This window comes from Ciconia boyciana, chromosome 14 (genome assembly GCF_034638445.1).
Source record: "Ciconia boyciana chromosome 14, ASM3463844v1, whole genome shotgun sequence".
NCBI lineage: Eukaryota > Metazoa > Chordata > Aves > Ciconiiformes > Ciconiidae > Ciconia > Ciconia boyciana.
Window position 1 is genome coordinate 5,815,698 of NC_132947.1, and position 27,731 is coordinate 5,843,428.

A 27,731-nucleotide genomic window follows, 5' to 3' on the forward strand; every position below is an offset into this window, starting at 1 on the left:
CGTGTCTAGTGTGGTGCATCAACACATTTTGTAGTGCTACTACTGTTAACAGTTTTAATAATAATTCTGACAACTTCTAACTTAAAAAGCTTTTTATGTTATCACAATAGTTTCTTTATGATTATTTTTGTATAACAAATGAGTTTATCTTTGTCTTCTAGTACTTCTACTTCACTTGTGTACATCTATTACAGCTGTACTGTGCGAGAGCACAAGCTTATTATCCTTGTAGATAAGGGAATGGAAGTGAAGTGACTATGTCTCCAAAAGGCAATTCAGAGTAACTATGACGGAAGGAAGCTTTTCTCCAAAAAAACATTCTGGAGGTCAAAGCATCATATTAGGCTACTATATACCAGAAGCCAAAAAGCAAAGCAAACCAAAAAAACACCACACACCATGCCTCCGAAAAAACTTATTCTCTGAGCAAATTCCTCAGCATCACACACAACTCTCAACTAAGGTCGTCTTTATTTCAGGTGAGTATGTCCAATGCTTTTACCACGTTTTCCCATCTTTAAAATAAGAAATGTACTTCATCTTGTGAACTTCACTGTGCCCTCACAGCTTCCAGCAACATATTGGTTAATCAGGGCTCTGTTATTCTAGATTCAAACACAGACACAGTTTGATTCTGTTCCAAACCCGAATTCAAAGCAGTTTCTTCTTTATTCAGCATAGTTCTAAAATATTTTTTCCGAAGTCCCCATCATTGTTAAATGATCTTCCCTTACATCTAGCACAAGTGTCAGTGAGCAGGTAATCCTCAACACAGCAAGTCTACCAACATTCACTAGAAACAAAACACCTAGCTCTGTTACCCCTAAACACTGAGGTTTGTTCTTACAGCTCACATGGAGCTTCACAGATTAACACCCAACCTCATGTTTGTAAAGGACAGGTTTGTTAATGCCAGTCACACAACTTCTTGTTAATTTCTATGTAGTAAGAAGCAACTATATCATGACATGAGACAATGAGAATTAAAACGAGCAAAATTCAGTTTGAGTTATTTCCATTAAAAGAGCATTTGTATCACAAAATCAAAACTCCCGCATACAGAGTTCCAAGTAACCTGACTGCATTGCTATTTATATTGCATCTCCCATATCACTAATGTTACTACTACATTTTTACTGAGATGAGACTGTGCCAAAACTCGAGGCTGCACGAGACATGGACTGCATTGCTTACCATAGCTGGGAAGTGCTCAGACCAGCTGCGACACTGCAATGCTACTGTGGGGAGTGGGCACTGAACAAGACTCACAACAGAGAATCCAGCAGGGAAAATCTTGCTCGAGTCTTAGCATCGTTCTAAAGAATATTTCAGCAGCAAAAAGCTTGTTGATCTAAACCAACACCTGCTTTTTCTTATGAAAGGTCCCCCCACTTCACTGGGTGACATTCAGCCCTCTGCAGACAGTAACTGCAACACCAAAAGCTGTTCTGGCACCTCCTGTAACCTCACTTGAGTGACGCTTTCCTCTATGGGAACAGAAAGCTTTACCCTCTAGATTAGCCTGTTCCAATCCTAAAGCTCTGAGGTACAGTAACGTTAGCTCAGTTATAGCGAAGGGTCATTCATATCAAGTTAAGGCTGCCCTCAACATAAAAGAAAAAGGTATAGTTTATATCTGTTAAGTGAACAATTGAAGTATTCACGTCTCCTACACAGCTCACAGGGAACTTTTGTGATTATTAGCCTTAAACAAAGAAGTCAACGAAGCACAGGCTCTCCTGGTACAAAAGGATAAAAGTTTTAATATCTGATTTCTAATAAATCTCCTATTGTTACAAACAACACCTATGTCTCCTGAAACTGTGAAATTATAGGAGGAAAACTTTCCATTTCACCTTACTTGTGCAATTGGCAGTGTTTTTGGACAATCAGTTTCATGTTCTGAAAAAGTTTTCTCTGTTTTAGTCCCTCACAAAGTAACAGGAGTGAAAAATCACTTAAAGAAATTATGAACTTAAGAAAGGCAGTCTGTAGGTACAGCCAAATTAAACTTTAAACTCATCAAAACTAAATTAAAATTGTAGCTGTTAGCACACTTTCTTCATATACTCAGTAAAGTTCCAATGTATTTAAACACAGATACCTTGACACACTTACGTGAGCAAAGTTACTCTCTTAACAGCTCAAGAACTAACACAGAAATTGTTTAATTATAATGAAGTTTCCATGCAAAAGAGATCAACCATGCTGAAATTCAAAGCCAGCACTGGAAAGAGTAAGCATAAGGCAAAAGCGCAAAGAATCAAATTTGCGCATAAAGAAATTCTCCAAAAGCAACTTGACACCAAAACCAAACCGGTCTCAAAGGCTACACCTCACTGGTAACAAGCCCGAATTCTGATCTTTTAGTACTATTTACCTCTGACGGTCTGGATTTTTTTATTTGTGCAGAGTTTATGTAAGTGCCTTTATAAACCATTTCCCATGTCCATGCTTTAGGAAAAAAAAAAATATTTTTGCAATACTTATTTGTGTATGTAATTGCAATCAAAACAGCAGAGGACAGCAAACCCAAGCAGAACGTCCACTTTGCCCATGTCAATTCAGCAGAAGAGGTCTAGAAAAAATATGGCAGAGCATACTCCTCCGTGTTAACACTGTAACCACCTCTGTTTGCAACCACCTGTATAAACAGTGTACTTAAACAGGTTAAAGCAACACTTCAACTGGTTTTAATTGTTACCCCGCACTCCTCCCCCCCCACCTGGGAGGAGATGGGAGAGGAGCTGCCAGGTGCTGCTGGCTCGGGGAGACCCTCACATGGCAGCTGAGAGTCTCTGGACCAGAACTGCTTTGCTGATAGGAAGACGACTCACCCCATGAGAACCCCCCCCAACATATAATCAATTAAAAAAGCCAAACAAACAAAAACTGGTCTTCTACCTGGACTTTGTTAAGATCATAGTCTGTTTTCTACCTAGACTGGAAGGCAATGTTGAAAACTGAATAAAAATCAAATACATAAATAGTTCCTGACAGTAACACAAAGGTTTTTCTGCGAGCAGATTAGCAAGAGGTATGGCCCAGAGTTCAACATGCATCAGGCAACAGCTGCCTTTAAAGTATCACACTGATTTCTATAGTTATAGTTAATATGATATGAAATCTTTTCATTTCTTTTCCAGTTATTAAAAGTTTTGCACTACCAGAAGTGAAGATAATATAAGCAAAATATTTGGAAATAAACATCAAATATTACCGGGCAACAACAACAAAAATACCCTCACTTCCTTCCAAGCACAGATATAGTCATCATCACATTAAACCCACTAGCAAAATTCTTCAGCCAGCATCAGGGAGTATTGTTTCAGGCAACAGGTTCCACCTACCTGTTCTTCTTGCCGGCCTGACTTTAGAAGACACTGTAAACTAAAAGATGTCAAAAATACATATTTTATTTCTAGCTATCTAGGGCTCTATTTACAGAAAAGTTGGAGTCCATTTATTGAAAGAAGCGCCAGTTTCTGTGCTGCTACTTCTGAAATAATTTTGCTCTGGATTAAGTCAATCTACATAAAACTGTACTACAAGTTAACTGATGAAATGTTTTAGTAAACAAATCCCATACATTTAACAAAATAGGGGAAAAAAAATAAATCTTCGTTCAGTACAGAGGAGCTGTAGAAATGAATCTGAAAACATGATACACAGTTCCCTTACCTAAATATTATATTTCCCATTATGCCCATTCACTTAAACTGCATAGTAAAATAACAATACTTTCACAATTCAATTTTACAGTTCCTTAACTGTGTCGCAGCAAGCTAGTTTTAGTTACAAAAGCTTAAGTGAATACAGTACACAACTATGGTTTTTAGGCATACAGTTAGGACCGACTCCTGAACTCCTAAGTTAGCCCCAAACAGATGGGTAGATAGAAAAAAACTCTCTCCTCAGCTACTTGTCTCATGTGCCTTACAAAATCTGCTTCTGCGCCAGGCAGTTGAATCTTACAAGATAGTACTTTCTAAGCAATTTTTTTTAAGTTGGCAGAGTAGTTTTTCCACACGAGTTTCCTCTTACGCAGATTACTTCCCAACAAACAGCAAGAGGCTGAGTCTTTGCTCCTTGTGGAGTTATTTATATTCAAACTGAGCACAAAGCAGATACAGAGCATCTATAACCTGATTCATTGCCTTAGTTCCCACTGTGCAAACTTAAGCCTGAATGTACGAGGTATAAAAGAGAAGACTTGAACAACTGCTCAGGTTAACAAATAGGTTGTTGAAAACAAACACCACCAAAATGAAAGTCTTTCCCATTTAAAATATTAATATTTAAACCCCAAACATTTCAGGTAAAACACAAAAAAATGTTTGTTTTTTTTTCAAATCTGCTTAGGAAATGCTGTTTCTGGAAGTGAAGAACGTTCGCCCCAGGCCACAATCTACCACAATCCTGGACTTCCAGGGAACCCCACCTTTAGTACCAGGACGGTTCATTTAACCAGCAAGGTACCATTTAGAACCAGGAAGGTTCGCTGATGTTTTGGACAAACATTCCAGATCCAAATTAGCGCCTTCTCCAATGCAACACAAGTTAACTGGAAAAATTCCAAACAGCTCTTACTGAGAAGTCTGGAAGTCACAATGGATGCAGTGAAGAAACTCTCACTTTACTGTACTCAACATCTACATATATTTGGATTCAACCAGTAAGAAGAATGACCGTTTACTGAGCTTAAAATTGGAAATTAATTATACCTGAATAAGCACATTTATTACCATTTCCCCTGATAAAAGGGAAGTTATACTGCTGTAATTTAAGCCAAACTATGACAATGGCACAATTATCATGTCCTGGCCCTGACCTGACATTTCTAAATGGTAACAGAAAAGTAAAAGATACAGTTCATACTGACAGTATATAATAAATGAGAATGTTAGGCCAAAAGTTATGTGAGAAATCATTTGCTGCTACTTAGCACATCAGTTAGAATATATAGCACTCCGCTATAATTGTCCAATTACTTTCACAACATATGGTCCTTTAAGTATTAATAATATTGTTTAAATGAGAAACTTGTACACAGCTGAAGAAAACAATCTCAAGAGAGTGTGTATATTGCTATAAGTTATAACACTGCAGATTACTTAAACAGTATTGCTTGGGCACAATCATTGATGCGACCAGCTGCTACCTTGGCTGCAACAAAAACATATCAAAAGCACTGAGAAGCTGGAGATACTTTGGCTCTATCTGAATCTGATTGACCTCACTGGTGTCCCAGCTAATGCGGAGGTATTAACCAGGCAGCACAACCAATTTGCAAGATTTGCATTCTACTCATGGACAATAAAATGAAAAAAGGAAAACAAGAAACTTGAAAGGAAAAAGAGCACTTTTTAGATTATTCAAGTATTAGTCTTTTTAAAGAAACATAAAAACATACTGAATGTGACCTTAACTTCAAAACTTGTTACAAATCTCGCTTCTTGGAGTTCCTAAAGTGCCAGTGGCAGAACCTGGCAAGAGACCTGAAAAGGAATCACTGTGAATCTTTCTCTTACACTTTTTCCCTAATCCTCCACAAGTACCATTTCTGACACATGATACTGGTCTGACACAAACCATTGGTCTAACCTAGCATGGCATGGATTCTTAGAAATTCTCTTCCTAGAAATTTCAGCAGACCAAGATGCCACTATGTTACAGAAAATGTGTGCTTAGTACCACAAATTTGATTAAAAAAATTAAAAAGAATTTGGCGAATCATCAGTATCTATAAAATTTTAAAATATATTATTTAGCAGATATATAAAACAGACTACATGAAACATTTCTTAATTTAAATAAGAGAAGCTGCTTCTCAGCCAAGGGGTCAAACACAAGGTGGGGTGGAAAGGGAGAAGGAGAGAGAGAGAGAACAAGAGACGAAATAAAGCATGTCTCCTCTCTCCCTCCCCCCTTAATAATAATAATGATAATAGAACAACTTGCCTCAATAAAGAGCCAAAACATTTGTCTTTGGCTTGTACTTTTATATACCTGACCATTCAGAGCAGTCCAATAGCAATTTACTGAATGTCGCCAACCTTGTCAAGGGTACTGCTGTAACTCGGCTGCTGCAGCAGCGCAGCACAGCTCACCAGTACAGCTCTTTCACTCAGTCGTCTGCAGCTGCAGTTCTCAGCGCTGTTTGTCAACTTTCTGAAACAGCAGTTCCAAACTTTTTTGTTCCTCCCTATTTCTGCTATAAGAACGGCCTGGATTGTACGTGGGTGAAGGTACACTGTTAAAAGTTGCTGAAATGCAACGGGGAGACACAGCTTAGGAGAGCCGAGGCTGCTCTGGGAAAGCCACGTGCCGGAGAGAAGGCTGGATGAGCAGGAGCTGCCCTGCCAGGAACCGCTCAGCCTGTCGTGGGTCCCACAGAGAGGCGTGAGGACGGGCCCTGTGGCTCCTGCTGCACTCCTGGCCCTGGCAGACCATGCTCCTTCCAGATACGTTCCCAGCCACTGGGAAGAGAAAGGGAAGAATGTACCCCACTTTGGTAATCACTAACATACAGCAAAAAAGACAAGGCTTTCCTCCAAAAGGTTTAACATACAGAATTACAAAATCTCTTTCTCCACAAAAAGTTTAGCAGAAAGAGAAACCAAGTTTATTCCCACAAGCTACAAGAGCATATTTTCGACACATGCAAACAATATGCAGAAATGTCCTAGGAATCTACTACCTGGAATCAGATAACACCATAGATCTACCTACAGCATAATGATATTCGCTGGCATCTGCTCACGTACTTTCGTGGAGGAATTAAGCAAGACTTCAGGAGTTTAGACCTCCTATAGAACACAACACAACCAACTGCATATGCTGCGTGTTCCAAGTACATTTATGAAATGTTTAAGTCATGTCTTTTAGTAGGTTATTAATAGTTGATGTTGGCAGAGAAAAGCTACATTTCTCTAAAAATGTAAATCATGTAAAACTAGTCATAAACGTTTTTATGAGTAGGTTTTTTATAAAGCCCTGTACTGACATTAGCTAGGCAATCCTCAACCTTTCCTAAGGGGTAGATTAAGTATTAAAGTACATCCAAGGTGTGGCATCGTATCAGTTTACCCTCAGTGGCAGTTACAGTTGCACAATTAGAGCAAATTCTCTATCAGCTTCATCATTCAAAACCATAAGCCTATGACAATGCTGAATTTTATCAAGTGATTCTGAGGGAAAAAATCCCAGTAGATGACTTACAGTCTGAGTTGTGTAACTACATATTAAATCACTATGGGGAAAAAAAAAATCATCATTTTCACACTACATGATAATCATGCAATCTGCAAAGTACAAAGGTAGTGAAAGCATTCTGTCTCAAGCACCATGTCTCAGAGAATACTTCAAATATTTGTCTGACCTAACTATGTATTTCTCATTTCTGCATTAGCAATCGATAAAAGAGGAGAGGGGAGAGAATAAGTAACTGGGTAATAATTTCACCTTGGGCAATCACCATTCATATCCAGCATTAATATTCAGGAAATGCCCCAAGTCCCAATCATTAATGATTAAGTATCACCACACCCTGGAATATTTTACTACATATCTGTATTGACATCATGAGATCCAAACTTCAAACATAATTGCCTGCCATTTTAAAGATCTTCTCAGAATTAAGGGATGCTGGCTATAACATTACATATAAACTACACCTCTGTGCCAAGGCAACAAACAACCGCATTAAAAAAGTTGTAGTCTCAGCTTCCAACTCCTCAACAGTTTGAGGACATATTAGGACATTCTTAAATATAAACAACCACCTTCTGGAAGACCGAATTTAGAAAATTTAAACCTTAGACTAAGAGGGACTCCTTGTATTTAATGAGAAGCAATCCTTTATAATTTCACCTCACTTAGTATTGTACATCTGCTACACAACTTTCCAAAACATCTACAGCCACACTCCTGAGCTTACGCAACCCAGCTTTTAGTGAACATTAAGCACATGCAAATTACTCTAGGAATCAAAAAAAAACCTCGACACCCAGCATCACACAGGAGTCCCATGTTACAATTCAGTGCCAAGTGCTTCAGCAGGCACCCGCACACTAATGAATCCTTCATGCCATGAGCTGAGGGAGGTCCGAAAGGCAGGCTGCTAGCGGGTATCCGCAGGCCCTTCATGGCTGCTCCTGCAGCAGCTCAGACGCTGCCCCTGTAGACGAGAGGTGGGCCTGGACCCACACCTCTGACTGTACTCAAGCCCAACTAACCTCTACAACACCTAAATGGCTGTGGTGAGGTCCTGAAACAGTCAGTTTGTGAATGGGGATTTAACCCGTGCTTCCAGCAGTGACGGAAGTACAGGATGGCAGATGATGCACTGCATCTGCCAAGCCCCTTCACATGCACCAACTGCAAGGGGTCCTGAAAGTTGTGTTCTACCAAATCTTCATTCATTAGATTTCCTCAACAGAATTAACAGAGAATTCAGAAGTCCAGAGACATTCAGATACAATTCCATTGTAATCACTTTTGTAATACCTTCAAATGAAGCTTCTTAAAAAATTCTAATCCAAGAAGTAGATATTTCAGTGTTTAAATGTTTACCACCTTTTGAAGTTTTATTAGTTTTAAAGATATTGAAGAAAAATCTAAAATAAGTAATGTATTTACTTTCATTTTGCAAAAAGGACATTTATTTTTGTGACAAAGATGTTCTCCACAAAGTAACTGGGTGTCCTTTTTTGCTGAAACAAAAGCAACAAGCTCACTGTGAATACTATCAAACTAGATGACACATTTGCTTGAAAACCTAAAGTTTAAGGCACTGCAGTCATATTGAGTACCATTCCATATACAACTATTGTATACAAAGGGTTAATGTACAATATGTAGCAGTTAATTGTCATAGATAACAATAGTTAGAATTCAATAAATTGGTAGAAGGATTATAGTGGAGTTTTATTACTACCTCCAACACTTTTACTGATGTGCTTATTACTTTCTTTATAGCATACTGCTCTTGAGCAATCAGTTTATAATATTTACCCTTTTAAAAATACGTATACAGAGAATACATATATATAAAAAAGGACAACTAAGTTTACATGGCAATACTGGTGCAGCAGCTCACACATCACACATATATAGTAATTACACACATCTTGCACGGACAAACCTACTTATAAGCCTAGAGGCAAAAGACAGCTGCCAAAATCCACGCATTTTATGCATTACAAAAAAGCATGAACTAGGACTGGTCTTTTTCTCCTAGAAGACGAAGATAAAAATACCACCACTACAAACAGGTTTTGTGTACACATCACACATACAGACACACACACAGACTACTTTTCTATCTCTAAATTACCTCTATTAGCTGCAGTATGTCAAAAAAAATTTTAGTCCAACACAAATAAACCTTAGATGTTGAACGCGGTAAAAATACTACATAACACTGGGATGTTTTTTCATTATGTTTTAACCATTTCCAAGTGTAGTTCTTTTGTACGCCTTCATTAATTTAATTTATCCTTAAACCTAGAATTATCTAGTATTGTTTTTAGTCCTCACATTAAAAGCAACAAGTAACCTACCACCAGCTGACTCAAATTCACTGCCACTGCAGTTGGTGAATAATGTACCACCCCTCCCACACATATGGCAAAAAACAACTCTTCTCAGGCATGCACTCCTTTAGGTCTGTGATGCAGATGATAAACATACAGACTGTAATTCAAAATGTATATGTTCTCTCTGTAACAGCTTAAAGTATCATACTACCTTTGAAACACCTTCCACTCCTGCGGAAGCAGGATAGCAGGAAGTCGCCTTGCAATGATAAGCCGTGAATTTGCACGCTGAGTGTTCATTCTTTGTGTTTATCTGCATCACACAGAAAATGCCTCCTGTATTATACTGTTTCTTTGTGTTCTTTTTATCCTGAACAACAGCAAAATGGAAGCCTCTTGACAAAAACACCTATGGAGACATCCAGTGTGTAAACACAGACTCAGCACAAAACACCCTGCTTTTATATAAAGCCTCGCTACGTCTGAAGCATATCCAACATGTGTTATGTGTCTTCCATGGACACTGCATGTGTAATTCAGAACACATCCTAGTTTGTGTATAAATTGAACCAGGGACTTGACATATCCGCATTTCTGACACATTTGCAGTACAACCCTTTTTTACTACTCTCACCCAGAACTGGAATAAGCACGTTTCTAAGACCACCACCTTCAGAAAAAAATGAGTGGGAAGGAAAGCATTACATTGTGACTGGGACCAACAGTCCTCCAACCCAAAACTTGTGGGATAGCTTAATTCACTGACAGCTTAATGGCACACAACTCGGTAATTCCAGACAGACTGTGACTGAGGCAAAGTGCGTGTTCACAGTGTCAGAACCTGCTTTAAAAAAAAAAAAAAAAAAAAAAAAAAAGGCATTAGAATTACTTACTGCTTTTTAGGAGTTAGTTACAGAATTTAAAATTACTTTTTCACAGAGGAAGTTGTTGGCAATGGTGTCCTAAATTAAAATGAACTCAAATTAAAGCAACCTTAATTCAGATACTAACTTATTTGTGTCCTCAATAACATTGCTTTAGTCAGTCTACATATAATATATAGTTTTCTTTTTGAACTGAAATGAAGCTATCATAGAAACTTAATCTAAAACCAGAATCATCTTCCCAAATCAGATTTCATTTTCATTACAAAATCCTTTGCTATGGTAGTTTGTTTGCTGCTCAGATCACATTTCACACAGGAGACAGAACACAAAAATGAGCTCTATTTATTGCTTTATAAGCATTACAGCATTATCAAGTAATAAAGGACCTACACACCATCTACCATACTTCTAGTTTGGAAGACCGTCCAGGTGATAAATATTTTAATGAAACTCAACACACTGCAGGTGCATCAGCATGAAATTAATAGATAGTGACGGCTATGTATCAGCAAACACACAAACAAAAATCTTCCCAAACCCTCCAGTTAATCTGCAGTCCAACTAGAAACACAGGAAGTCAATACAGGTCAGAGAAAGAAATACATATACTAAACTAACTCCTGCCCTCTTGGGACTAAATCCTGCCCCCTGGTCTATGAAGCATAAACATAATTGTGCTTCACTCACTGAAAGGAAAAAAAATAGTCTTTATTTAATAATCTTACGATCGCTTGATTAGTACTTGGAAAATAAAAAGCATTAAAGTGCTAAACATTATTAGCTTTTTCAGAACATCAGCTCCAAACTCGCCACTCCCCATTTCCTTCTCTCGTAACTCTTTTCATTCATGTCATCAGAAGGCATCGTATTTTCAGCAACAACTACTCACTTTTTTTTTTTTTAAATGCTGCTGGATGTGCAGAACTACTGTTGAGGTTGCTTGGCAACTGGTGAGACATATCAGGAGGAGAGATAAGGTCCAGAATGAATGGAATTGAAGAGAACTATATTTGGTTTCATTAAGAGATACTAATGCACTCAAACTATACCAATTTGAATTATCCACACTAAGGTAAAATTTTGCTATTTCTTTCAAAATACAGACATCCATAATCACAGAGTCCCACTAAATCCATTAAGCCACCTCCTCAGGCACATACGTGTCTGCCTGTACAGAAGACTTCAGAATCAGGGCTTTTACCTGGGTTAGCAGTTTGGTACAGCAAGGAACAATCAAGTAACAAAGACATTTAGTAAGTATTTTGAAGAATTTTAGGCCAGAGAGGACAGTTGAATACTTCAGTCTGCCTTTCAGTGTACCATAAGCCATTGTGCTTCTCCATATACTTTAGTATCAAGTTGAAATTTCAAATGAAACAATTTTTCCTGAAGGTCACAATTTGAAAGGAGATGAGATTGAGCACCCAAGACTCCTGCAATGGCAGAGAACTGATTACAAAAAGTCTGCCCTAATAACTCAAGGAGGTCAAAAAAGCCTTATGCAGCAGAAGATGGAAACATGCCTAACAGTTCCTAGTGAAAGAGTTTCTTTCTTATCTCAAGCTCTTCAACTAACTTTATCTGGATCATGTGAGTAAGAATCAACCAGTCTGGCACAAAAGAGGATCTTCTAACATCACCTCAGACCCTGGCCAATCTTTGATGCTTCAGAAGGAAGTGAAAACTGACAAAACACAACTAGCGAACTATCTAAAGGGAAAAAACAAAACCAAAAGTCAACCCCCACACTTCCCCGCCTCTCTGATGCCTGCAGGCAAACACAGGACTCCAAGGTTTCAAGGCTTAAAATACCAACACAGAATTGCATATATTGTAATGATGTTCAGGGTAATAAAAGCAAAAATAAAAGCCCATAACTGCAAAGGAAGTGCGTAATTTGCAGCACATGAAGGAGGCTTCGTGCTTTCCAAGGCCAGAGTGGCCACCACGAGCATGCACACTTGCATCAGGAAAGCTGTATCTCCAGAAGCGGGACTGAAATACTGTCCTTCCCTGAGAGAGCTCAAACGAGGCTTCCTCATCCCCAACAACTTATTTCGATTAAAGTATCTCTAATGCTAAGGAAGTGAATCTCACACCTGCCTTCATTTTTAGGTACCTTTCTCGCGTAACACTACCTCTACATGGCAATGAAATCATGTTTGGACGCCCTACTTCTGAACCTCGTACAACTCCTGTGGCCATTCTTTTAAATTCTTCCCAGTAATTCCACATCCTTCATGAAGTGAAGACATCAGCATGGAATACACTACTTTAGTAACATGCTTACCAGTGTTGGAAGTCCACTTTATTACTTATGTTGCACTTTCCCTTTTTTCAGGCACCCAAGCCTGAATTTGTCCTTTTGGCACGAAAAAGCATACTAAGGTAATTAACTAATTGACTTTCAAGTCCTTTTCCAATTTTACAGATACAATCTACATTCTGACTCCTGTGAGACTGTCTTGCATTCACCTGTATTAAATCAAATTTCTGAAGTACAACTTTTAAACACGTTATTCAGATCACCCTAAAAGAGTAACCTGACCTTCCCAGTATTAAGAACATGGCCTGTTCGCAGAAAGGAGCTTCAGATCGAATCGGGCCAGCAATCTAAGGAATGATTTTATGTACGTAACCACTAGTTCCCCAGAGCCTTTCCAAGAAGTGGTCCCACTCATTACCTCTATTAACCACTGCACTAAGAGATCTATCAGTAAGCCAGCTTTTACATTCCTGTAATATACGCACTGTTAATTTCACACAATGCAATTTTAAAAATCTAAATACAACGTGATATTACATCAAATACCAAAACAGTTGATTTTATCAATCAGATCTATAATATTTCCAAAAAGGCAAAGGTTCATTCAACAAGATCTTACTATATGTGAAGCTAAGCTGACCATCAATGACATTCTTCCTATACACCCTTGTTGCAAGAAACCATAATAAGTAGTAATAATAAATTAAAATGCCTGTATTTGATGCCAAACATCTGGGCAATCTCTTACTTTAAGCAATGGAATTGTTCCCCTTTCTCTAAGAATTATAAAGAAATTAACATTACTGCTTCCCATAGTTTCTCACATAGTTCCTTTGGGATTCTTGTCCATTATTTATTGAAAATACCCATATTCTAACAGAAGATCCTGATATTTGCCCTTCTCACAGATGCTAAACTTCCTTTTCTATTTGCAGGATGGATACATACTTTTTTTGGTAAGGAATAAAATATTTATAGACTATTTTTGCTTTCTCTACGTAACTATGTATCATTTTACCTTCTGCATTCAGTAATAAATGCAATATGCCTAAACAATACTATTAAAAATAAAGTGAAAAACATTACTGTTTTCATATTGTCCAAAATTATCAGAATGTAATCTATTAATTTTAATTAACAAAACAGAGGTCTCAGCTGATTCCAGTTAATCCCAGAGAGAAGTAAATTTTTAAAAATTATTCTGGGACTGAATTGGGTTAACTGTCCATTTCTGTCTCAGGGCGATATATCTAATGGGCTTTTTAAAAATATAATGTGTGCATATTAAATATTACTTATGGACATCATCTAAGACTATCACTTCTGTCTACTTTCCCTTCTCCCTCCCTCCCCCTTTTGGACAATGCTTTTTATGTTTCCAAAGGATGAATAACATTGTGAGGAAAAAAGCCAGACAGTATGTTACCTACGTTATTTCAAAGTGTTTTTTCTGACTCCCTCCGACTGTGCAAAATAAGCAGAAATGCTTTACTAAACTCAGTCTTTTTTACTTTTTTCTAGCCCCTTATTTTTCAGTGGTGTCAAAAAGATACTGAGGTAACTGAACGCTATGAAATTCTCTGGTGATGAACATAAGGAAAGTAAATATATGATTGCATACGATGCAATTACATTAAATGAAGACTATCCAATTAAGTGAAGGCAAAACACAGAGGCAGTATGGAGCATCCCAAGTTCGCAATGGTTTGGTGAAATTAGAGTCCAGTGACACAGTTCCCTCCCATTTTCAATTCAAAAAAACTAAAAGGCAAAATAGTTACATTTTCAATTTTTAAGTGTCTTATGTGTAAGTTATGGAACATATTTTTATCTACAATGTTCAGCATAAGCAGAATGTGTTCCTATGAGTAACTATTTTGAAACAACATTAATCATTTTTACATACCAAAAGTAAAAGGTTGCATCTAATTTACAGGCATCTATTTTCGTATGCTTCAAAAGCCAGTACTGAAAATTCAGTAACTTCCTACACTATAGAAATTTAACTACAAAACCCCCCTAACAACTCCATAAAGCAAACCTTCCAGAAAGTTGTATAACATGCTTGCTGCAAAATACATTGAGACAAAGTATCAGAAAACTTAAAATTCTTACTCACACTGATCTCTGCAACTGTTTTGTCAAATATTTGGAAGTGCAGAAAGTGTAGGCGAGGACAGGAGAACCAGAGCTGCTCTTCCTGACCTGCACATGGACTTGGGGCTTGTATAGTTGATTGGGTCAGAGTATTATTAGCTTTCCCGAGAACCCCGAGTCTTAACTGAGCCATCCTCCTTTCAGTTTTCTCACACATTTAAAGAAAAAAAAAAAAACCCTCAGCTTTGCATTGTGCTTATAGGTTTTTTCCCATAATGCAGTGCTGTGATTATATTCTCATTTCAGAAAACAAAAAAAAATTAAATAAAAGGAATTTAATAAAAACTTTTCAGTAAATGGCTATGTCCTTATGATTATCTTTTGCTTATTTAAAAAAAAAGTTATTAGAACTGTAAGTTTTCATCTTCATCTTAAATGGTCTTAAACTGTTAAAAGCAACACAAAATACATGAAGCTATGCCAATCACTGTTATGCAATTAAATTAAAATTCATGAAACCAATTAGTTTAATTTTTCCACAGTAATGCCACATTAAATCAAATTTAGCTAGCATATTTATGTTTAAGTTATTTAAATTATCATGGTTAAAACAGGTATTACACATAGCTTTCTGAACTTACTGTGCTAAGTGTCCTGTTACACATTTTTATCTATTTTTAAAAAATTTAAAAAATTAAAAAAATTTCAAGCAAGATATAAGCAAGGCATCCTTTCTCATTTCAAACTTAAGGAAGAAACCTACTTCATTGATATCCATTTCCTTGCAACATTTTATAATTAATATGAACATTTATATTATATAGATAATTCTATTCACAAAACAATAAAGATATCTTAACCTGAAGGAAATGAAAGTGTACCTATGCAGTTAGACCTATAGACAAGAAGAGAGTATTTAAATCACAATGATTAAGAAGCCAACAGTAAATCCCCCAGCTAGCTGTGAAGTTGCCGTTCAAGGTTAAATGTAAGGTCTACTGGGAGTACACTAAACCTCAGAAGGAAATACTGCATACCTCTGCCTGCTCCATTAGTTCACCCACCACTCTTGGGAGGCTACAAGGGTGCAGTTGGGAGAGATTATTATTTTCTGGTGCCTTAACTAAAAAGACAAGTGAACACAATGACTTATTAAATAGCCCTTTGGAGAATACAGTCAGCAATAGGTAGCTAATAGAGAAGGTCACAAGCTTTCTTGTACTGTTGTAATAGCAAACACCTTAAAACAGAACATCTGATCAAGACATTCCACCACTACATTCCTCAAAAAGCAGATAATTTTGCCCCTTAGCTGTCAAAAAACATACCTCAATGTATTGCTGTTTCAAAGTAAGCAAGCTCAGCTGTAAATAAGTAATTCTAATTAACTGCATGTTTACATTAGAGTACAGTTGTAGAAATAACTATTAAAAGCTGGTGCAGCTACACTTGCACTGTATCCTAAATACTCTTGCATTTACTAGGAACTCAAGATTCAACTGTCAAAGTAAAATGGAGGGCATATTATTTTTGACATCAGGATTCCAGTTACATTTAAAAAACAAAAACCAAACCCTCATCAGTGGAAATTCCTTCATTTCAACTTGAGAGCTCTGAATGACCAAGATTAAGCTTTTTGTATCTCAGCTCTTCATCAGAGATGGGACTTGGGCAACCTTAATATACAAACACATGATATATCTAAAAATAAAGATAGTGACAAGTTTGCCTGCTGGATTATAATTCAAAGCATTAACTATGCCTGCCTTGATCTAGGAGACACTTGGGAAAGATGCTTACAAAACTGGAGCAAGAGTAGTGTTTTTCATTTTTTAAAAAATCCCTCAGAACCCCACAAACCTGTTCCCCCAGCCCAAGAGAAGAGAAACGACAGGACACATCTTCACTCTTACTGAACCTATCCCACAGAGACCATAACAACGCAGGAAGCCCAGCAACCTAAGAAACAGGAACAAGAAATAACACTCATATCTAGAATGCTAGAAGGAGCTGAGAAAGGCACAGCATTTATTAATAATAAGTTATATCATACAGGACAAACACACTAGGTTTTAACATAATGAAATTGAAAAAATTTCCCCAGTTGGAACAACTGGTAACAGATAAAACATAGCTGTGTAATGAAGTAAGGGGAATGTTCAGGGATTGCAATAATGTGAAGGTATAGTTTTAATACCAAAAAGGTAACCTTCCATGAGCTTAAGACGATAAAAAGTATTCCGTTCTGTCATGGTTCAGCTGAAACCAGGACACGTTCATATGTAAAGTAATTCAAGCATCCATCTAGATAAATTCGTAAAACCATTTTTTACTGGGAAAATCACAGTATTGCCCAGTCTGCCCATCCAAAATATATGGGACAAGAAGAAATCCAGTGAGATACTATAGAAGAAAATTCTTCACCTAGTACTGATTCTGTAACAATGGCTACAGAAAAGGTAGTCACGCTGCAAGTCTAATTCTTGAGAAGAGTTGGGGAAAACCTGATGCACTGGATTTTTTTCAGAAAGGACACTGAAGTGTGGAATATAGATATATATTTAATATTCTCCATACAGAGTTACATTTTTGAAGTTATCTAAAGTTTTTTGCGGGTATTTAACATAGTTTGTGATTTATTAAATAACAAGTTAAATAGAATATGATACATTGCTTATCCTGGTAGATGTTTGCTTAAGATAAGAAAATGGAGAAAAACACATGACTTCCACTTTAACTCATGAATGTGCAGAGTAAAAATATTTCAAAACATATTCGGAGTGAATTGAGGAAGAGTAGGACTTTTTTCATCTGTTTTCTCTCAGTCTCACCCTCTCCTCAGATACTGTTGTCCACCTTCAACCAAACTTGAAGGAGGGTTGCTGTTGCAGAGATTAATTTCCAGAAATGAAAATCAGAGGCTAAGTAGAAGACAGACCAAAATTAGTGTTCCAGTGAGGAAAAGGGAAGAGTTCATGTAGATCTACACCAGCCACAGCACATGCTGACTTTGTCCAGGTAGCAGGAAAAGCAGAAAAAAAGGAAGATAAAGGACAGGATGGTCCAGGAGTATTTAGGGGTCAGTGTTGCAGGGAACATCAGGGCCACGGACTAGAACGAGGACTGCATTGGTTGGAGGAAACAGGAGATCCTTGGAAAGCTACAGGCCCCATGGGGAGGAACTGCAGATGCCGTAGGGGACTGGGAGGGACTATTGCAGAAAAGATTTGGGAGACGCAAAACAAGTTACAGAAATCAGACTTCAATAGCTCAGCTACCCACAGAACAGTTTATTTTCTGTTTTGAAAAGGTAAAAGGAAACTTGCAAATTTTGTAAAACAGGTTTTGTTTGTCTTTACCAAAACTAATGGGTAAAATCCCACATCTACCATCAAAAGTCAAAATCCTCCCAGACCCATTCACAACGCTTTCCACATTGTTAAGTCTTAAGCTCTCTTCTGTCTCTCTTTTGCTTCTCAGATTACATCACTCGTGCTTATTCCACTATTCATAGTTACTGCCCTCCAAGCTCCCTACAACTCTAACTATAAAGCTTTCTACTAGGTTGATAGCTGCCTATGCATACTTAAAAAGCTTTTATGAAATTTAAACCTCAAAACAAATAAAACTATTGCCATATTTTTGGTCAGTCCCTTTACATGCCAAATCATGTCTGCAACATATGCAAATATAGCTTAAGGGACGAGTTTACTACTGGGTTGTTTGTTGTTGTTTTGAATCTGAAAACTGAAATATTTAGCTGAAAGCACAAAACGTCAAGTTGCAAGGCCAGGAACAGTAATTCAGAGGACAGAGAGCTCTCAACATGCAACGACATAAAACTGGTAGTTTAAATACTGCTTTTCTAGGAGAATTCAACATTTCCCACTAACCAGTAAATGCAGATAAGATGCATGCTCTGCTATGAGCAACACCTTGTTTCCCATGCAATTATAAAAATAAAGAAATCTTTATGTTCAATTCTCACTTTCCTTCTTTTACCTAAGTAAGAATTTCTTGAAAAGGCAAACACACAAAACAGGCAGTTGAAAATAAAGCATAATGTAAAAATGAAAGTCTATGCTTTCTTCCAATACTGTGTTGTCATCTCCACTTATGGTTAGCCTGAGCCTACCACGAGCATCTAAAAACACGTAGAACTGACCAGCTTTTTAAACTTTTAGATTCCTTCATGCATTGCTTTTCTGTAATACTTTCAGGAACCTAAACAACATTATTTTGCACCCTGAAAAAAAAATAATTCCCTTCACTTGCACATGAAAATATTTTAATGACTTGCTTTCAGAATGCCTCTGAGCAAAGTAAAGGAGTTATTCCATTGACTATTAGAATATTTATTCAGCACCACAGTATGTTAATACTCTTTGCCAAATAAGGGCCAGTGTAGGTATTATAAACTATTAGAATTTTCTGAAAACTCATCTTACAGTATTTAAAAATCACACCTCAGTAGTATATTTAAATGCAAAACATTTGCACATGTTCCTAATGGAGAATCTCTCATATCTTAGGGCAAGATACCACAAGAACCTTGAAAAACCCAAAAACTGGAAACTTTTTTTCCTTTTGTCTTTATAACATAACGAAGTATTAATGCTGCTTCATTGAGTTCAGGTTTACTTTCTCACAGAATGGAATTTTCCCCTTTGTAGAAATAAAAGTATTTCCAAAGAAAAGATAATTTCAAGCACATAAACACAACATTAAACATCCTAACAATTAAGGACTTTCTTGTTTGCTTAGGTTGTTTAATGTCACCAGATATTACCTCCCATTTCTTTCCAGTTGATGGAAGCTATATTTAACTTGCATAAACATTCTGCATAAACTTTTACAAGCTATATGCAGTATTCAGTCCTTAATCATAGTATTTATTCACAGTTGGTATATTCTTGTCTTTTGACAAAACTCAATTACACAACTGTGTCAGCTCCTAGGACAAGACCTAAAATAGACTGAAACACATATCCTGCTCCCCTCTCCGCCCACACCTTCACTTTATGTTCTACGGCACAAATTTTGATCAAAACCCATAACTAGTTGTTCAGCGGGAACGGAACTTTTCATCGCCTTGAACAGACGTGTACACACAAATTTTCCAGCACAGTAACACCTCGTCTGCGTCCTGGAACAGGAGCTGAGAAAAAAAAAAATGCTCTCTGCCTCAAATCTGCAGAAGCCTCCTGATATACACTGTGATGGAAAGAAAAGAAAAGGGAAAGAAAAGAAAAGGGAAAGAAAAGAAAAGGGAAAGAAAAGAAAAGGGAAAGAAAAGAAAAGGGAAAGAAAAGAAAAGGGAAAGAAAAGAAAAGGGAAAGAAAAGAAAAGGGAAAGAAAAGAAAAGGGAAAGAAAAGAAAAGGGAAAGAAAAGAAAAGGGAAAGAAAAGAAAAGGGAAAGAAAAGAAAAGGGAAAGAAAAGAAAAGGGAAAGAAAAGAAAAGGGAAAGAAAAGAAAAGGGAAAGAAAAGAAAAGGGAAAGAAAAGAAAAGGGAAAGAAAAGAAAAGGGAAAGAAAAGAAAAGGGAAAGAAAAGAAAAGGGAAAGAAAAGAAAAGGGAAAGAAAAGAAAAGGGAAAGAAAAGAAAAGAGGGGCAGGGAATTCATTATTTTAAAAGACTTAGTTATAAATATTACACTTTTTCCTCACTCATAATATTAAGTTCCCTCCCGTAAGATCACATACATAAAAAGACCAAAGTTAGAAAACAAAACACAGTATCAGATAGCAGAAGAGTACAGTTACAGAGACAGAAGTCATTTCAGTCACAAAAGAGACTGACATTGATCAATGTGACTAGATAACATCATTTACTGGTTTATGTGAAATAACAGTGGTACTGCAGTTCAACTTTTGGTGGACAAGAAAAGATTAGAAAGCATCAATGACTGCTTTTCCTTCCTCAAACTACTAAATCTAGGTGAGAAAAGAGAAAAAGTTCCAAACCTTTAAGAGGGTGACTTGGCTTTCCTAACTTCCCCACTAAGAGAAAATAATCTTTAAAAGTACAAGAGAAATGCAAATATATTTGTCATCTAAGTCTTGAAAATAAAGCTATTCAGTTCTGCTTCTGCCATCACCATTAACAGATTTGATAAATACACAAACTCCTATTCAACACTTCAACATACCAGTTTAAGAAATAAAGTCATCATTATACAACATCATTTGGGAAACCGAGGCTGAGAAGCATTATCTGAAATTCCCTATAACCTCAAGACTTCCTGAATCTTAAATACTATCCAAACTTACTAATCACAAAGGCACATTCCCCTTATTTGTCAATCTTCGTAGTGGATTTCGTAAGTCACATTTCAACAATTTATTTCTATCTAAATATTTCTGCTTGTCCCAGTTTTTCCCATGACACTTCAAAATTGTCCATCACCCTTGCCAATTTCCCACTTTCTAAAATCATGCATGACAATGACCCTCTCCTTAGAGTCTGTCAGCCAAACCCACAGTGATCACAGAGGGGAAAGATAACTTTAAAAAAAAAAAAAAAGTCAGTGAAAGGACATCATCTTAGAAGCAAAGAACCCCAGCCCCCAGATAACACCGAAAAGAGTTATTTTTTTTCCTCTTCAACCCGAACTATACATTTACATTAATTCTTCCAACTATATTCCTTACTCCTCCTGTTCTCCCTTTCCCATTTTTAATCCTTTCTGGTTTATAAAGATTGGCATCTGAACTTCCGCACAGTGAAAAAGACTGTGCTCCACTTTATCAGTGGATGCTCACAAAATGCAGTATGCAACAGCAGAGACCTGCTCCTCTGGAGTAGCCTCATGAAAAGACAGCTGAAGTGTTGAGGAGGGAGGGAAGGAAAGGAAGTCACAGGCTTCCTGCTATTACAAGCCAAATTTAAAGCCTTTCTACATCACAAGGGGCTCTGTTGTTGGCAGTAATGCAAAGAGTAGAAAATTTGGTTGATATGGAGTCTTCATTATGCTTAAAATTCAGCTCTTCTGGGTTAAAGATGAGGCACACTGGAAGAATACTGCGGGGAAGCCACACTCCCATTACTTATGAAATTGCTGTAGGAAGACGTCAGTTGATAGCACAGCCAACTGAAGCCATCCTGAAGAGCTGGAAGCGGGCTAAGCCCTTCCAAAAACTCCATCCAGAAAAACCCATGCTGTAGATCATGCCTTGCCTCTCCAATATTCTACTCCACTTACCAATGCCACAGCGCTGTTACTTCCCACATGCCACCTTCACAACAGGAACAAAAAAAACAAATATATTTGTCTCTAACTCAACTACAGATTATAAAAAGAAATGAAAATTACTGAAAATTTTTTAAACAGCCTTTACTGTAGTTAACTTGGCTAGAACTTTAACCACCTTCAAATTCACCTTAGCATTGTTAACTATTAAGCATATTAATTACCTGGAACACTTGATTCCATACAGTTCCTCAAATACTTAATTAGCTAAAGCGATCAAGGATTGGAGTCCCAGAGGAAATTCTTCTAGTTTTGTAGAAACTACATAGATTTCACCTTGTTAAATGCTACAACTCTATGTGAGGCCAATTCACCTATATGCACATGACAACTGTCCCTTCATCTGTTTAGGGGCAGAATCCTAAAAACAAAACAAATAAAAAATCGCCACACTCACTGAAGGAAGCTAGTACATTTAGCACTGTATATCCTGTTTAGTCACCAGAAATTATGAAGAGTATTTGCGTAACACTAAAGAAAAACTTTTGACTCCCTAGTTCGTAGCACAGTAGACACCTTTTGTAACAGGTATCCTCTCTCTGCTTCAAACATCAATTATCACAGGGCAACCAAATCAAAGGCAAACAAGTTTCAGACAGGACTTTAAACTGGATTTCTTTCAAGCCACAGGAACAAGCCACATCAATAGAAATAATTCAAAACTACAGTTATGTACATGGACACTAACATTTAAAAATGTCTCTTCATCTCCAGCATACAGTTTTCACAACCTCTCTGCTGTTCTTCATCACTTCAACTGTGGTGCTGTATGCAAACAAGTTTATGTTCTAGAATGACTGATAAGAACATTAAGAGAAATAATGCTTTACTTTTCCTACTCTTCCAAAAAACTCTGAAACTCTTTTCCTACCTTTCCAAGAAACTCTTCCTACCCTTCCCCTACTCTTCCATGGTATCTCTCTCATTAGCTGAATCCCACATCATTTTTCCACAAGGTAAGTAGGGCAGAAAGGGAACGAATCAGGCAAAAAGGATAGCAGGGAAAGCACGACAACGTAGGGAGCGGTTAGTTACTTTGAAGAAAATACAAGTTACTTAAGGACTAAGGACTAACGTGTAACTTGCAAGAACTTCAAAACACTGAAAAATAGCCTTCTCCCCCATGTAAAGTGTATGTTATGATTTACTGATTATTTTTGGCAACAAAACCCTAAAACTAGATGCATTATAACTTATTTCTTGTACATTTTATATACCACTTTTTAGTTTGACTTTTATGCACCTGAATGTTCCAACACATACCACCCACAAAAGAACACGCACAAAGGACTGACTGCAAGACAATATGCTATGGGGTGGACAACCTACGGCTCCTGAGCTGCGTGCAGCTCCCCAGCAATTCAAGTGTGGCTCCCACACTGGGGTATGCTATGTGATTGGCAGCAGGGCTGTGCTGGCATAGGGCTGCTAGGTAATCCAAATCCCTTGCTACGAGAAGGCAGAAGCCAGCAGAGGCTCCCGAGGCCAAATTTGCCATGTTGCCCTGGAATTCAGCTGCATGCTCAGCTCAGCCCCAACCTACAACACAGAAGGGAGATACTGAAGGAACGCACTGCTGTTGCAAATCCCAGAGTGTGTACCAGTCCTTCCCCAGCTCTGCAGGCTCTGTATAATGGGTCTCTGGGCTCCCAGTTTCGCACAAATTTGGGTATGCAACTTGCAGAGTTGGGAAGGTTATCTACCCATGTAATACACCATTCTTTACACAGCAGCAGCATCTCTTTAAGAGCATCTGTACGCTTAGAAAACTTAGAACTGTGTTGGTTAAATGGATTGATACTTTTAAAGGTGCCAGGGATCCTTGACTTCCACTTTCATTGATTAACTTTTTACTTAGCACCTAACGTTGAGAGCTGCTACATCAAAGTCAACTTATGCAAATCTTTTAAGTCACGCAAGTCTTTTAAGAGGTCTTTAGTAACAAGAGCAGCCAAAATACTGAGACAACTCAGCAGTAACAGGATGCAGGTCTGGGCACTTATGAAAAGGAGTTGTCTTGGGTATAGGGAATATTCCCTATAAAGAGAAGCTAAAAACATGTAGCACAGAATGTAATTTATTATTAATCAGTCTGAACTTCCTTCCAAAAGACTGTGTACCTTATCCTGAACTAGCATTTGGGGATTAGGAAGAAGTATTGTCCAGGCTCCTTGGCTAAACTTTTAGCTCAGACATTCTTACTAAAGAATTAACTACTGAAAGACTAGTGAAAGCTTAATCTTCCCAAAAAGGCAGGATTCACAAAATAGATGATACTACTAGAAGCTAGAGGATGCCAATACAAAAATATTATGTTTGAGAACAAGACAGACAAAAGCAGTAATATAATTTCTAAAGAAATTAAACATAGAGAATAAGCTCTGAAATTCCAACACCTTAATGCAATTAGAATTAATTTAGCAGGTTTTGGTATACACACACACGCGCACAGACTCTTGCAAGCGAAAACTAATATGCAGAAGAATCTCTTCCTACTCCCTAGCAAGGTTAGACGAAAAGTTAGCAAACACAAATCCTTCTCAGACAAAATAGTAGATTTCCATTTTCCTTATCCTAATGCCATTCCCCTCCTCACAACTACCAAATAATTGAATAGATTTTAAGCGTAAACAAGAAAAGCTTTTAGAAACATAATTTAACACAAACCTCTGGACAAACAAACACAACAGAAGAGAGAAGAAAATCTGACCCATTACCCCCAAAATTCATAGTACAGTCTCATTTTGTGAGGAGACAGAAACAAAAGCCTTACTTGCTGTAAATAAAGAAAATTGCATTCATTTGGTATACTAACAGGAGGCATGTTTACAGCAGTATGAATCAATGTGCTACAGCAGAGGTAAATCAGTGTCAGCCATGTTGTGAAAGAAACTGCAGTTAAAAAAAAAACAACCCCAAAACTTAAGCCTTAATCAAATCAGCTATACTGAACCTTGATATAAATCATTTTATACTGTTAGCTTGTACTTATTATTGGTGCATGACTTCTTCAAGTTCATGTCTATTAATCTCATCTAAAAATACACATCCAAATTCTAGAGACCGTGGAACAGTAGCAAGAAGAAAATATACCAAGATATAAAACAACAGCAATGACTACTGTGCGGCACACAGACATTAGGTAGGTTGTAAAGTGAAAAAACAAATGCACTTACTCAGCATTAAATCCATTCACATGCAAGATCCTCATCTGTTTGACTATTGTGCTTTTACCGGATTCACCAGCACCTAGAAAATGAAAGTAAATCAATTTCAGAAGGAAGCATGAGTGATGAAGGGACACGCTAGAATTTTTTCTTCAGGGTAAAATCAAGAAAGTTGGTTTCCTCAGTGCAAGAGTGAAAAGTGAAAGAAAAAGAAATAATTGCCACTGGAAACTTCAGTTGTAGCTAAAAATAAATGCCGAGCTCAAGTCATGTGTCAGATCTGAATCTTGGATCATTTCACTGTCCATTTTTCCAGTGTCAACGTTAAAAGCAGATTGCAGGGTTTAGAAGGAAAAAGGACAACTTCAACATTTTATAGAGAACAAGATAGGGAATGTCAGAATCTGCCTGTCTTGTCACTACTACTTGATGGAGAGAAAGACTGACTGAAGTCCATACTAAACTGAAGCATTTTTGTTAGATCCTTAAAATATTTTAAGTTTGGCTGCAGTTATCATCACACAGTTAAAAGACTGTAACTTAAATCACAAGAAATAAAATACGTGGATACTCACATCTAAAAAAGGAAGGCATCCCCTTTAAGCCTCTACCCACAAAGCTACAGAAACCTCCTTCTCTAATTTGTGTCTTGTAAGCAACCTCCCACCCTCCCTACATGTTCCAAATCAATCACACACGCAATGAGATGCAAAGACCACCTTTTGTGGCTGCATGCTCCAAAAAGCCCCCCACAGCTCTCCTCTGATTCCCTTATATACCTGCAGTACAAAAAAACCACTCCACTTTACTCCAGTTTCCATAAGTAGCTGTATGCTATTTCTGCTGTGCTGCACGGATGCCAGTGCACAGGGCAACCCATCTGCCTATAGTACCTGTTTTTCCATGCACGCTAAAAAGACTCGAACAGCAGCATTTAATTGAGCTGCTCCACGCTGCCAGATCGGTAGCTTTCTATATAAAGCAAATATATTTTCGCAGGAGTAGTATCATAACATGGCAAAATTTAGAAAGATTGCCCTTCACATCTCTTGGCTACTCGTTTATTCCTCTCATTAGCCTACGTCTCAACAACAGAAAACGTTATGTCTGTGGCAGAATGGGTACAGAGGTACAGTTTGTATTTATAGGATGCCAGGTCTCTGCTAGCACACAGTAACAGCACAAGCCTCCATTTTGAGCCTCATGTTCAAAACTGTATTTTAGCAGTTATATTTCAAAGTTCATTTTCTGACAGATGCTTTCTCCCTTCCTTTCCTTCTCCCTCATGAATTCCTAACAGTCCTGCTCTTCTCTCCATAAAACCTGCTTGTACATTTTGCCACCTTAATACCAGAGCCTTACTCCTTTTTCCTCTCCTTACTCACTGATGTTCTGTAAGCATTGAGAGCAGTTTTTATCTACAACTCTTTATGCAAGCACCATTTCTCCCCTAAACTACTATTTTATAACATACACACTCTGTCTCTTCAGGCATCTCTTATTGCATCATGCAATAAAGACAGGCAGCAAAACTAATCAAGAATGAGTAACTCGGGTTAAGATATAGATTGGGTCCTCTTCACAACTAAGAATTATTCAAGAATAGTGGTATATGCTACAAGCATATTCCCATTCAGAATAATTAATAACAAAATTTCAGGTCTAACTCCAAACCACATTTTACAGGCATCAGGAGCCAAAAGCTTTACTTTGCTTAGGCCAAGAATTGGGGGAGATAGTTGTTGCTTTTGCTATAAACGCATACAGTTTGGTATTGACATATCCAGATTCTCTGGATCAGATACAACACCAGGGAACCAAAATGAAGTATTACATCTAAATTTCTGAATCGGTCTATGTCTATATTTGGCTACTCATTAAGGCCCTACTCTTACCAACAATTATGCATACATTTAACTTCACCACCAAGGAGAGTTCCATTAATTTCAGTGAGTTTGCTCATGGCAGAAGGGGCAAGCATGTGTACAGCGGTGGGGCCTACAAAGAGTAGTATAAACCTGTTAGAATATTTAGCAGCTCTTCTTTGTTGTTATTTGAATATAATGTGAAAATATTAAGAATACTTCCAAAGTACTTGGTTTTTTATTTCACATGTCTTATAAAGTAAACCTAACACAATAATAAGGACGTGACCTTTTTTACTTTTTACCAGTGAGTTTGTGTTATACTGTCCACAATTCATGACAGCTACCATTAGAAACTGCAACAGCTGAACTATCACTTTAAAACACGCACACAGATGACCTTTCAGCCATCGCTAAACACACCCAAATTTTAATTTACAAGTATCTAAACTATTTTTCAGCCACCAAAACTAAAGAAAACATAAAGAAAACCCAGGCGAGCCCATCACGCTTCCGTCTTCTGAAAGTCTGCCTCTGATGACAGTAACCCATCTGACGACAAATGGTTTCTACGTATCTATGTAATGTTCAGCCTGAAATCTGGAAGTCGAAGACATTCCACGAGAGCTGAAGTCCAAATTATCCTGTTAAAAGATTTCTGC

At 37.4% G+C, this 27,731-nt stretch overlaps 1 protein-coding gene across 3 annotated transcripts in view; it reads right to left on the reverse strand.

The window, feature by feature from the left end:
* The window catches only part of GNAS (GNAS complex locus), a 162,319-nt gene that overhangs the window by 73,502 nt on the left and 61,086 nt on the right, over window positions 1-27,731 (reverse strand). For all 3 annotated transcript variants that reach the window (XM_072878731.1, XM_072878732.1, XM_072878733.1), the window contains exon 2: window positions 25,214-25,286. In XM_072878731.1, the coding sequence (XP_072734832.1) occupies window positions 25,214-25,286 (73 nt within the window). The remainder of the gene's footprint in view (window positions 1-25,213; window positions 25,287-27,731) is intronic.